The sequence below is a fragment of the Suricata suricatta genome, chromosome 4 (assembly GCF_006229205.1).
Source record: "Suricata suricatta isolate VVHF042 chromosome 4, meerkat_22Aug2017_6uvM2_HiC, whole genome shotgun sequence".
NCBI classification, from domain to species: domain Eukaryota; kingdom Metazoa; phylum Chordata; class Mammalia; order Carnivora; family Herpestidae; genus Suricata; species Suricata suricatta.
Window position 1 is genome coordinate 147406167 of NC_043703.1, and position 13908 is coordinate 147420074.

Below are 13908 nucleotides of genomic sequence, written 5' to 3' on the forward strand. Positions count from 1 at the left end.
TTTTCAGTAAAGCAAGTGATTTCCATGACTACACCTTTTTCTACCCACAGTACAATTGGATAAGTCAACACTTATTTCTTAGACACGTAGCAGGCAAGTGTGAGGTTCTTCCAATATGAAACCTAAAACGGGATCTTATGCCTCAAGGACCCACATTCTGCAGGGAGGGAAACAGAGAGGAGAAGCTGCACAATGAAGGCCATGTAATAATAGCAATAGATCATGCTTACAGCACGTCCCCTAAGCACCAGAAACTGCTGGAAGTGCTTTGGGATATTAATTCATTTACTCTCCCCCACAACCCAATTAATAGATAGTACTATTATCTCATTTCTATCCCATAGAGGAGGAAGCCAGGCTCTGGGAGGGTGAGTAACTTGCTAAAGGTCACACAGCTAGACGGTAGAAGAGTCAGGACTTGAATTTGGCAGTTCAAATGTGGAGTCTGGGCTCCCAGCACCTCACTTGCAGGCCAGGATGTACAGGAAGTACTGATGGCTGAGGTGCAGGCATATCCAACTACGACTGATTACTAACTCCGGGTGGCCAACCAATGATCACTGTTCCCCTCCGCAAGAACACCAAACCTTTGGGCCTGATTGGCCTCACACTGCAGGCCCTCTCCCCTCCTCCAGTCGCCCCTGCCCTGCTTGCTTTCTTTCTTTTTCTAATGCTTTATTTGATTTTGAAAGAGAGAGAGAGAGAGAGAGAGAGAGAGAGACCGAGTGAGCAGGGCAGGGTCAGAGAGAGAAGGAGATACAGAATCTGAAGACAGGCTCCAGGCTCTGAGCTGTCAGCACAGAGCCCAACGCAGGGTTCGAACCCATGAACTGTGAGATCATGACCTGAGCCAAAGTCAGACGTTTAACCGACTGATCCACCCAGGCACCCCACCCCTGCCCTGCTTTCTGACGGGTCATATTTGAAATTGTGGAACAAATGCTTCAGAATTGCCCATGAGGCTGGCAGTGGTCACAGAATTTCTTTGGCCCCTGAGTCCCAGGCAGGGCTGGGTCAGGCAGCGGGCCTTCCAAACAGTCCACACCCGACTCGGGATGAGTGTTCACTGGCTCTGCCCAGATAGGCACATGGGGCAAAGACTCCTCCCCCAGAATGTTCTAAGCCAAATTCTTGGCTTTGGTAGCACAACAGAGCTGGGTCCCAGCCAGGAAGCCTTATTTATCTTTCATAGGGCCATATGGTGACACCAGGGGTCTGAGCTAAGGGGAGGTGCAGCATCACAGCAGGCGACGGGCCCTTCACAGGGCAAAGCAGGACCGAGATGCCCGCTGGACGTGGCTGTCGCCAGCCAGGGCTCGTTTCACAAGGACCGAAGCTGCGATGCCAGCCAGCCACCCGAATGTGGCAGTACGGGTGCCCCAGACTTTGCCACTAAGGGGACCAGAGGTGGGTGTGAGTGCTGGTGGGAAAGCTCTTACTGACTCAGTGATGCCGCCAGAGCCCCCCTACAAGGGACACAGAGTATCTGGGCTTGCAAAGACTTTTCAAGAAACACCTCGAGTCTAGTGCTGGGTGTGGCAGTTACTAATTTCTTCTGGGAGGAAGAGTGTGTTTGGAAGCACAATGCTCATTTTCCAGAAACGTTTGGACCTGCCAGGTGCAGACTTTCCCCGCAGCCGTGTGAGCTGTCGGATCAATGGGGCCCCATCAGCCTGGTGAGGGAACTGCTGGGATCTCAAAAATGGATAATCCCGAATTCTGAGCACCAGTTTTTCTTCCTCAATTATTTACAAGGAACGCGATATGGTGCAATGGAACCCAATTCATAACTCCTTTTTAATGCCTTTCTAACACGATATTCCCTTCTAATCTAGCAGATGACAAGTTGCCACCATTGAATTCCCATTAATATGAATTATGGGGACAATATATTTTGCCTAACATCCTCTCCTCAGCCTAATATTGTGGGGGAATAAAATCACACCCTCGGCATATTCCTGATGGGGGAGGTGACGGCAGCGCGGAGTCTGTCTGCTCTGCCCCCAGCGGGGCCAGGCTCCCGCGCGGGGCAGACGGTCTGTGAGGCCCCGAGCTCGGTCCGGGGCTCCAGTCCTTCCTCCTCCGTGGCCTTCTGCTCAGGACCCGGCTCATCTTCAGAACACGGGCCATCCCGCCCGCCGCAGGCCCCACACCCAGCATCCTGAGGAGGCAGCAAGGGCCTTCCCCTGCCTAGGGCCTGACAGCATATGCCTGGGCACCGTGTCACCTCCCTGAGCCGCATGTGGGGGGGGATGCTCACGGCCCTGGCCTCATACACTCATGGACGCAATGGGCTGATGCCGGCAAAGTCACTTAGAGCCATGGCTGGCTCACTGGGAGGACTCAGTGAGCACTAGCGTTGGCGATGCTGATGGTGGGGGTGGTGGCGAGCCCCAGGACATGGGTAGGGTCTCTGCTGGCTGGCGGTTCTAAGGTGCTTCCTAGGATGGCCCTCTGAGAGCATGCACTCCTCGCTTGGGTACCCTCGATGCTGGTGACATTTATAATCGCTATTGAGCACAGCTCCGGCGAGGCTTTACCCACAGCCCCAGCTCTTGGGGATACCAGAGAAAATGGGCACACACGTGCCCACCAGGGGCTCCAGCATCTCCCAGGACCCTCCGCATCAAGCGCCTGGCCTTCCCACTGTGCCGGGTAGGAACCTCGCTGCGGGGCTGCCCCAGAGCCTGCAGAGCCCGCGGGGCTGCTGCAGATGGGAGAGGAGTTCGTGGCAGAGATGAGCACCTTCCCAAGGCAGTCGGGCTGCTGCGTGTACCGCGGTGGGGAGCCCTCAGTGATGCCAGCCCCGTGACCCGCCCCGCCCCGCCCAGGCAGCCCCCTGCCTGCTTCTTAGGACTTCCTCCTCACATTCCCATCAGCCCCCTGTGGGTGGGCATTTGACCTCCATGCTGGCCACTGTGATAGGCGATTCTTTTTTCTCTTTTACTTGGTGCCTCAGCTTTCCCTGAATTTACATGGATGTGTCCCCTCTCTTTTGGTGGTGGGGCATTTATTTATTTTTAATTTCTTTTCATTGTAAAATACGTATGAAATGCAATTTGCCATTTTTACCAGTTTTAAGAGTACGATTCAGTGTTTTTCGTTCCAGGCCCAATGCCGTACAGCCACAGCCACTGTTTATTTCCAAACCATTTTTATCCCGCCCCACAGAAGCCCTGTACCCATTCAGCAGACGTGTCCCCTTCCTTCCCCTCCACTCAGCCCCTGCTAACCTCCAATCTACTTTCTGTCTCTGACCTCAGCACAGCCCAGTGAAGGGCCTGCTTGTAGCCAGCTTACAGGCAAGGGGACCCTGCTTTGAGGTCACCCAGACGGTGAAGTGTGGACACGGGCCTTGGCCTCAGCCTGGGTTTTCCCTCCATCCCAGGAACCTTCTCAAAGATGGCCTTTTCTTCTAGTTCTCCAGCAGGATATCCCCCCTGGTAATGGAACCCAAAACAAATAGTAGCATTTTGGTTCTTCTCTCTGTTCCCCTGGAGCAGAGCTGAGCTCACAGAGACAGGGACAAGTGGTGGCTGCTCCAACCCGTCTGACGTCAGGGACCAGCCCACGATTCTATGGCATCTCCATTCCCCAGCCCAGGTGTAAACATACCAGATGAAGGAGCTGACCCCTGGAGCTTGGGAACCGCCCCCAGGCCACCCAGGTCTACCTGTGGGCAGTTGACAGCCTACAATGCCCTCCTGGAATGAAATAAACCGCAGTAGCTGGAAAGCAGCCAGAAAAAGCTCAAGTAGACAGCAGCCATCTACTCTGTCCTGGACCGAAACAAGAAACCCTGGGCAAGAGGCCGTGGCCTCCAGGCTCAACAGACCCCAATGTCCTCCATCTGAGCAGAGTCTGTACCGCCTGCCTGGCTTGGATGGTAAGGGAAGGTCAGCTGACCAGAGAGAATTACATGAACAGAATTGCGGCTGGTCGTCTAGGAGGTTTGGGGCCGGACCACGAAATCCCACACGTGCTTTCATCTTAGCATCGTGGTTGTTTCAAATTTCTGAACAAAACCGTTTCATTGGGGAGCCTGCAGCTATCTCTTTAGGAGACGTGGGGAACTTCGGGGAACAATATTCTCGGGAAGATGTTCAGCAAGTTTCGCATTCAACAAATTTCACGGAGCGTGATTCTGGGCAGAGCCCACCCGGAGCCCCACGCTGGCCCTGCAGCTTGACTGCCCAGGGATGCGTCCCAGCCTGCTGAGCTCACTCGGCCAGTTCCCCTAGCCTTTCTCCTCTCTAGCGGTGGTGACAGTAGCCGCCTCAGAGGATTTTACAAGTTACGGTTGGGAAAGTGGTTAGAAGAGCGCCTGGAACAAAATAATTACTCTGTGAGCGCCTTAGATAAAATAACCAAATGTAAAAAGCTGCCAAGAATCAAACGCAAATGGAAACGAATCTCAAGAAAATACTAATACTATTTGTGATCCTGTGAGACCAAACACTCAGGGAGAGATAAGAAGGGAAGCAGGACTCAGGGCAAAGGCCTTAATATGTAAAATCTGTCCCGCCAGCCAGGCCTCATTATCTGGTCCCGTCCACAAGCTGGTGAAGGCTTCCTTTTGGCTAACTCGGGTCCTGTCTTGATCATCCTCATCATGGACCTCACAGAAATTACACATTGTTTGAACGCTGATCCACCACATAGGTAGAGATGTCAAAGGCATTCATCCTCTGTTGACTCCAGCAATAGTGGCTAAATAAATGAGTAAATATTTATATGCAAAGTTCATTCATTCCATCCTTATACACTTACTGAGAACCTCTCTATGCTGGACATCATATGAAGCCTATTCCTGTGGAGCTCACTGCCTAAAAAAGATACAGATGAATAAGAACCATATATTTTAGGCATCACATAAGGACATAAACAGAAGTGTTATGGGAACAAGAAAAATAATAGCAATTTGATTTTCCATCCAGAGGTGGTAACATTTAGGCTGTCACTTATTGAGTGAACAGGAGTGTTTTCTGGGTGGGCAAGAGTGAGTGGCAAGTGCAAAGGCCCTGGGAAGGGAGAATTTTTTTTCTGTTTGGGGAATTGTGGCTGAATTAGGGTGCAGGGGTGAACTCTCAAGTGACCCATGGTTCAGGCACCCCATGTGTTGGTGGGTTTCTCCTCAGCCAGAAACACGACCCCATGAAAACACAGGAGTGTGGCGAAGGTAGTCTATGTTTTGACGTTGGCATTTATGGAAGCAACAGATAGCAGAATCCCTGCAGATAGCAGTGAGTGCTGAAATGAATGAGTAACAGGTAGAGGGCACTGACAAAGGTCACTGCAGCCGTTTTTGGCAAGCCAGTGGGCCAGGGGAGGTCTGGGAGCTGGACGAAGGCACCCATGCTGTCACTAGGGAGCCATCCATGCAATGGAGGCAGTCTTGTTGACTTTTTCTTCAACTGGGAAACGTATTAGCTCACATATCAAGAAGTCCAGAGGCAGACAGCAGTGCAACTTAGGGCTCTGGGTCCATATATCTGGAATTCTCTTGGTATTTTGTCTTCTGTCTACTCTATATCTAGCCCATGTTGGTGTCAACTTCAGGTCTGTGGCGTGATGGTTATGATGGTTCTAGGCATCCAGACAGAATTACTCTCATGTTCCATGGCTATCAGTGGGTCACATGACCCCTCCAAAGCCCATGATGACTATGGGGAACGGGCTCACCACCACGTGGCTTAGAACCATCACAATTCCAGTAGGGGCTAGGGTTCAATTTCCCCAAAGCCTGAGAGGTGGCAGATACCTGACCAGAACTGAGATTCTGTAAGGAAGGAAGAGGGAAAGAAAATGGACATTGGGTAGACATGCAGAGACACCCCTGCAGACCTCGAAGGTCGTTCTAACAGGCCTGGTGAGGTTCTCCATGTTCTGTGCTGGCAACGCGGGAGAGGCCTGTTCACCCGCAGGCTCGACCACACCGCCTCCTGCTCTTCCCGCTGTACCGTTCCCTCCAGCCTTAGGGCCACTTCCAACCTGACGAGGGAATTCTGTAAGTAGCAGGTCAAGAATCTGAAATCATGCTCACTGCCAGTGTGGCGTGGAGTTGGGTTGGTTTAACCTAGAAAACAGCTACTCTGTGCTCAGAAACTTTCTATGCTGCCAGAGGAGCTTCCCCAAGGTAACCTCGAGGCACATGCTGGTCCAGAATCACAAGAGGATCACAGAAGAGTCAGAGCTGGGGTGTGGGGCCAGTATACCGGGAGAGCTGGGTAAATCTACTCTTGACTAGAGAGAGAGGCCCTCAGCATGGAGGTCCCTATTCTACATTTTACAGCCGCTGGAAGCAGATGGGCCTGGGATGGCCATCCATGAACCGGGTGCATGAGTCTGTCCTTCTGTTCCAGCTCACCCTCAGTCATTTAAACCCGTGTTTTCAAAATAAAGAAGTCAACTCTGAAAGGATGAGTGATTGGGATCCTTTCAACTCTCCTCAGCTCCTCAAGACCAGCATCTTAGCCATGGGGAGTCCTGTGAGGTTTATTCCTCACACTCGTGGTGGGGACTCCCTCTAGCACCCCTGCTCTGTCAGGGCAGGTGAGGAGCCTTGCTTGCTGACAGCCCAAGGAGTGGCTTATGGGGAAGCTCTTGTAGCCCCTAAGGATGAAAGAGGGTGGGGGTAGGGGGTGGCAAGCTTAACCAAAATGCCTTGGCCTCAGAAGTAGGTCTAATGAGAATCCCATGTGGGGACTAAAGGGCGTTTTCCTTAAGGGACTGTGGCAGCCAGCAGCCAGGGGTTTGAGTCCAGGGAGGGAGGTGCTGACCACTGGCCCTCTGCTGTCCGTGTGCACCCTGCCCAGCCCCCAAGGACTTCTGCCGTGGTGCCAGAGGGTCCAAAGCGCTAATCCATCTCCAAAGGAGGCAGGAGAGAGGAGGCTGGGACGTCAGGGCTCTCTCCCTGTCAGTACGTGTGCCAGCAGCCTCTGAGTGCACGCCGATGCTCTGCGAGTGTGCAGGGCCCTTATTTTCCAGAGGAAAATGAGGTTTCTTGCCTTCGGGTTCTACAGAGGCGAATTCAGGATGCAAATGAACACGACTAGCGGAGACGGTAGCCGGAGCAGCATGGAGTTCTCCGGAGTCTTCATTTCAGGGCAGTGAACGGGGCGTTGAAACTGATTGATAATCTGCCACGTTACATCGGTTTTGCTCTGCGGGGACTTTGCAGTGACTCTCCTCGATGGCATTATGCTTTGGGAGGGCTCAAGCCAATTTGGTGGCCTGTGTCATGGAAGTGAGTAAAATGGGGACAGAGTCAGTTGGGTTTGGAGAAAATCCTCCTCCCTGAAATTGAATGAGAGCTGTAGAGGCTGATGGGGAACAAATGATACCAAGGGGGGTTGAGCTCTCCTCTTTATGTTTATTTCCCTGAGTTATTTTTAGCCTTGCAGACAGTTTCCAGTTAACAAATGGGCTGGGTTCTGAAAGTTCATTTGTAATTTGGTTGTTTAGATTTTGGAACATACTTTCCCTATAAAAAACAATGTTATAAATGGTGATGGGACTCCCAGGCTAGTTCTCCAAAGCCTATTTAACCCATAATGTAGCTAAAATACTGTCCTTTTGCTATGAAAAAAATTGTTTAATTGCACCATGAGTAATTAAGTAAAACAGGGAAAACCATTAAAAGTGAATAAGAAGCAGATTTATGTTCATCTTGAATGATGCCGTTTGCAGAAAACCCAATTTAATTTAAAAAGGGGCCTTTCCAAGGGCTTTTTGGGAAATTGCATGGGATTTAGCCTATTAGGGAGAAAGAGCCGTGGTGCTGTCCAATTTTCGGCTCCTGAACATTTGCACCACATCGCTGGCTCCCTTTCCTGATTTCAGGCTCCTCAGAAAGTCTTCTGTTGAGAACCTGTTTTCCATTCGGATTCTCACAGCGAGAAATATGCTGGTCAAAACCCATGAAGATGGTCTCCTTGGGGGGGATTTTTAAACTTCTAGGTCATAGGTCAGCATCTGTCCATGCAAATGCCCTGGGAACAGCAGTGCCCCAGTCCCACCAGTTCTGGGGCAGTGACAGCATCATGTGAGGGGCAAGTCATGGCCAGCTGCAGATTCTTATGGTAAACGCACCTTTCGAGGTCCCCTGGGGGCCAGCCACCCCTCCTTGCCTCTGGCAACACAATCCTTGCTGGGCACCTGCTTTCAGACCTTACTAGGCAGCTCTTGACGTGCATGGGATGTGTGTAGCCCGGGCGTCCCATACTGATTTCCTGCACCAGGCCACGTACAGGAGAGTAACAGCTTGATCCTATCCTTTCTGCCTGAGGCATGTGAGCCGTGGCTTTAAGCAAGTGTGTTGGAAAGCCTGGAGGTATGTTACAAAAATGGCCACAAACCTTGTATGTCTGCCCCTTTGCAATGTGCTGCTCCAGCACCTAGATCCACAGTCGCCAGTCTCCCTGCTGCTCCAGCACCTAGATCCACAGTCTCCGGTCTCCCTGCCCACTCCGTGAATCTGGCTTGGCCGTGCGACCTCCTGGGCCAGCGGGATTTCAGCAAATGTGCCTCAAGCAGAGCTTACGACAGTCTCGTGCACGGAGTCTTGCCCCCTTGCCGCTCTTGGAAGCCCAGACCACCACGTGGACAAGCCTGAGCTAGCTGGATGGAGGGTGGCGGGCCACACAGAGGGGCACGGAGACTCCCTGGCTGACGGGCTGCTAAGCACAGACATGTGGGAGAGGCCAACCCGGACCAGCCGCCCTGAGCCGACCTGCAGCTGACCGCAGATGAACGAGAGAGCAGGCCCAGCCCAGAACTGACAGCCAGCCGGCTCACAGAACTGTGAAGCTTTAAGCCACTAACTTTTGGAATGATTTTTCTGTAGCAAGAGCTAACCCAGGTGGCTCACCCCTTACAAATGCGGAAGAATGAACAGTCTTTGCCCCTCTTTTCTGCCCCTTTAGTCACCAATTTGAGTTCAAGTCACTCAGGTCCGTCCTCCCTGGACTGTAGGTTTTGAAATGGGTGCTTTGGAAATCATGGCATTTTTCAACTGTACCTATTTCGTGACTGACAGATGGGTTTTAAGTCAATGAAGATACAATCCAAACCATGGCTGCACCTCAAAGTGCAGGCAAAACCCATCAGCTCGGCACGAACACGCACAAGCTGCCTCACGACGCGTGATCAGCGCCTGATAATTTATCACAAGGGAAATCACAAATTCCCATTCACGGAGCAAGAACAGGCTTCTGGATAAAATCACGCACGGTCTGGAAATTCACCACAAAGGGGACTTGAGTGATTGTCCCAACCGAGCCCACTCAGCAGCCTTTGGTTTCCAGCGTGAATACAGGAGGAAAGGGTGGTCTGCTTCCCACTCTGTAACTGTGCAAACGCGTCCCTTATCCATTTGTGGATGCTCAGAGCCACATGAGGGGAGGGGCCGCCAGGAGGGGCTTTGAGGTCACTCACATGATTCCCCGCAGAAATCCCAGATCATCTCCCCCGAGAGGGGCATCTCTCCAGAGAGTTGGAGGGTCCGGGGAAGACGCTGTTGCCGGGGCCATCTCTCTGATGACAACGCATGCACTCTGAAAGTCCCAAATGCTCATAAACGTAAAAAATCTGGGTGTTTGATGCTCAGAGGATGGAGCCTACAGACGTCACGGCCCCTTTCTGTTTTCCCCGGGCCTCTGACACAGGCTAAGTCTCTCTCTCCCCAGCCCAGATTTATTTTCAAGGGCTTAGCTCCGCAGAACGATGGGAATGTTTCAGCATGAGTGCTCCTGACCACAAGGAAAAAAAAGCCCCCAACACATTTCACACGCATCAGCCAGGATTCTGCAAGGTCCATTCTTTCAAGAACGAAATTGCATTTTATGAAGCCGTCCCTTTTCTGTTTCATCTGTCAGGCAGGTTTGCTGAGAATAATTTAAATTTCATGCAGCAGCAACTGCAGGGCAAAGGGGTTTCCTTTCCACCCCACAAACAGGCCTGGCCGGGAGTCACATTCCAGCTTCTCAGCTCCACCCTTCTGGTTCCCTCTCCCCCACCAGGCGGGGGTTGGGGTGGGGGCTTGATCACTTGCAGCCAGCTCATGTCACCAGTTAGGGGAACACATCACGCCAGGCGGCCTGGGGACAAGGAGGCAGCCAAGGTGGCCCATTTCTCACTCACTGGGGGTCCTTCCTTGGCAAGTCTTGTTTTCTCTGGGCCTCACTTTTGTGACAGTCAAAATAGAGGGACCGGAGGGCACGGTCACTGTGTTTTCTCTGAGGCTCTGGGGACTTGAGTGCATGCATGTGTCAGTGTGTGTGTCATTTGGTCATGCCCTCCCCTACCTTAATGGCCTGGAATCTGTGCTTGTCCAACTGGCCTTTCATCAAGGACCAGCTAGAAATCCTTGGGCCATAGAAAAATGAAGAAACATAAAAATCAACTCAGGCCTAAGGCAGCGGTGACAGAAAGAATTGTCATCATTTCACTAACCAGCCGCAGGGAACGCAGGCAGCCGTCTGTCCCCTGGAGAGCTGGGACGGACCCCACTGCCCATCAGACGCAGCCCTAGCACTGAGTGGGTGAGCCGGCCCAGGGGACTAGGGCCAAGAGAGTGGGCAGGCCATCTCTGCATGGCAATGATGGCACAGGAGGCCGGTGGTGCCCATAGCCCCCAGAGAGGTGTGACACCTGCCCCATGCCCAGCCTGGGGGGATGCTAAGGGCTGACAGCACTAACGCTTGTCCCCAAGAGTCACCTTGGGGACCTTTCTCTGAACCCTTGGGTGTGACTCTGGCCCACACGTGGTGCCCATCCCTTCACTGAGGAAGGCATGCCGGTATGTTCCAGCAGCCATCACCGCCCTCCGGGGCAGCAGGAACACGCAGCTCTGCGCCTGGCTTCCATGCAGCTCCCTCCCTCTGCCCTCTCCCACCCGAGGAGGGTCTCGGCCCCGTGTACTTGCTGGGTTTTCCTTGGAGGAAGGGGTCCCATGGCTGAAAGCACTTTAAAATCCCTTCATTCCGTCGTCAGGCTTACTGGGCAATGCAGGGTCAGGTTGGGGTCTGCTCGATGCCCTCCTCTACCACTTCTTGCTGCCGTGTCACCTTGGTCATGTCACGCCTCCATGTCACAGATCGACGTGAACACTAACCCCTCGGAAACACAATATGCTTTCCCTGCCTACTGGGGGGCTACTTCCCACTTCTCATCTGAAGACCTACCTTTTTCTCTTGTGCGGTTAGAAATGGTCCTTCTTCCTTCCACGGGCAAGTCCTTGTCCCCTAGGCTTTACCTGGGTCACAGTGACAATGGCGGCTGGGTAACAACCCCTATACAAGGCTTACCACCTACCACGTGGCTCTGTTCTGAGCACTTTATGTATATTTTAACTCACACAGTCCTCACAACTCTGGCAGGCAGGTCATATGCCCTGTTTCCATTTTATAGGAGCGCGGCACAGAGAGGTTAAGTAACTGGTTCAGGGTTGCTCAGCTAAGGAGAGATAGGGCACAGTTCGAACCTGGGCAGTCTGGCTCCCCAGTCTGTCCTTATCCACAACACCAAGCAGTCTCTGCAAATAATCTCAACGGGAGAGACATTCTCGGGTCACTCAGTCACACTGTCCAGGCCACACACTTGTCACATCCTGACCTATGTGTTCGCCGAGGGCAAGTGCTAGCCCTTGGCTACTCAGTAAAGACGCAGCTCTTTGACCAGGGAAACCACAACTCCCCCAGTGTTTCCCAGTGTGGGCCTGCCTGTCAGCTGGCGTGGTGCTGGCCTGGGGGCAGACAAACCGGCGGCAAGACAGGCGTCTGGGGGGCGGGCAGCAGTCTGGCCAGATGGCAGAGAGGCACCACCACGGCCCAAGTACAGCGAAAGCGTCTTGGACAGAACCTGCCGCTGGCTACTGTCCTCCCTTCCTTCTGCACACCCCGTTCTGAGCACCTCGAAAAACCCAGGATGTCAGTAGGCACCTTTGCTGGATCGGACAAGCCCCTGCAGGTCTGGAGCTGGGCTGGAGATGGTAACAGAAGGGACACGTGCCAAGGAGCTGGCTGTCCCATGGGCATGAACTTTTGCTCCCTCTCCCCTGTCAGTGCAATGCTCCCCAGCTCCCCAGCTGCTGTTTTCCATCAGAAGTTGGCTTCCTCTCTTCCCATGTGCTGTGGTTTGGGGCCCTGCCAGTCAGGGATGGTGAATATTGAGCTGTTTGGGAGCAAAGCAGGAGCTGTGTGGGCAGGGCAGCCCTGTGTGAGGGGCCCTCACCGGTGAGTCCCCTCCAACTCCCTTACCCAGAGGGCCAAACCCCTGTCCCCGGTGCAGCCTGACCACATTCATACAAAGGCTTCCATCTAGAGTGGGCAGAAATCATCAAGTGGGCTCCCAGGTCCAGTCCTCCGCGGTCAGCTCCAGAAGCCGCCATTGTCCAGATGGCCAACAGCTGGCTTTCTGAGTGGCCGCCAGATGCGGCTGGCGGGGCAGCTGGCCGGCTCCACCGGGCAGAGGTCGCTGCATCGGAGCAGTCCGGGGGGCTGGCGCCCAGGGGAGGAATGCATTTGGTCAGCCTGGGGGCATCGTGCCCAAATAATCCTCCCTCTTCTCTCTGCATCCAACATTCCTTCCCTCCCCATCTCAGTGGGGAGGTGTTTTCATAACAGGAAAATAAAATCAATAAGGCACTGCAGCAAGATGTCAGTGTGCTCCGAGCTGGCCTCCAATAGCTCCATTGTCTCGGGCCTCCGCTGGGCTCTGGGCCGGCAGCGCGCAGTTATTAATGGGAAGCAGGGCTGAAAGGGAGTTTTGAAAATCACGGAGACAAAGGCACAGCACACCTGGAGCGCGGCTTTCCAATGCCATGGCCACCTCACAATGGCTGCGCTGGGCCTCCCCCGCCTTTAACTTTTCCCGCAACTTCCATGAAAGCAGGGAAGGAAACGCAAGACACACACACAGAAACACACATGCACACACACGCACGCACATGCACACATGCATGCACACGTACACGCTGGCTCCTGGGAGGTGCTCTGAATGGCCGGCAGAGCCCATGCCCCGAGGAAGAAGCTGGATGGCCATACATGGGCTTCCTGCCGCTGGCGTGAGTCCCGGTCCCTGAAGGGTCCTGGCCGTCAGAGGGGCTCTATCTAAGCAGCGTGAGGGGGACCAGCTCAGCCTGACGCCAGGCTTGGTGACATTTTCATTTCAGTATCTCCATGAGTAATGCAGCCGGGATTCTTCCGTCATTCCCAAGGCTGGAGCCACCTCCGGAGAGAGGGAGTGGCCTGGAGCTGAGGCCCCTGAAGCTGACTGCTGGGGCCCAAGGCCTGGGGCCCCAATGAAGGTCCAGCCTTGGACCAGCTCTCAGAGACTTGGTGTGTCTCAGTGCCCCCAATTGTCAGGTGGGGACAAAAGTAGCAATCCACGGGGTTTTCTGAGGCTTGGAAGACACAGTGGACAGGAGAATTCTCAGCAGAATAGTTACCAAGTCGTAGATTTATGACCCTGTATGCCTTACTGCTGGTCACTACCTTCTTGCAAACCCAAGTCACTGGTGGCCCCGGAGGAGGGGGACTTGCGTGGTCTAAAGTCACCTATTTAGGGGTTCTTTATTGCTAACCTGGAGTTCACTGTCCCTACACATATTAAGTAGCATCTCCTTAACATGGCAGAGGACAACGAGCGGCCTCAGCACCTGTGTGTCAGAGAGAGACTTCGCGGCCAACAAAATCAGGGTGGCCCGTGCTCTGGAGAAGGTGGTGACGGGTGCACGGACGGTCCTGGGAGGCCGCGCCCCTCCGCCCGACTCCCGCTTGGAGGGGACGCGCGTCTTACCTTGGTGGTGACGGCGGAGGCAGAGCTGGCCACGAGGCTGGTGATGGCGTCGCCGCTGCCGGTCGTGCAGGGCGCCGGGGCCGTGGCGGGCGTGGGCAGCCGGGAGGGCAC

General features: G+C 53.7%; 1 protein-coding gene across 1 annotated transcript in view; it reads right to left on the reverse strand.

Annotated features, from left to right (window-relative positions):
- The window catches only part of KLHL29 (kelch like family member 29), a 305147-nt gene that overhangs the window by 127128 nt on the left and 164111 nt on the right, over positions 1-13908 (reverse strand). Inside the window, exon 4 of the mRNA XM_029938230.1 lies at positions 13798-13908. This exon is cut by the window's right edge and continues 61 nt beyond it. Within this exon, the coding sequence (XP_029794090.1) occupies positions 13798-13908 (111 nt within the window). The remainder of the gene's footprint in view (positions 1-13797) is intronic.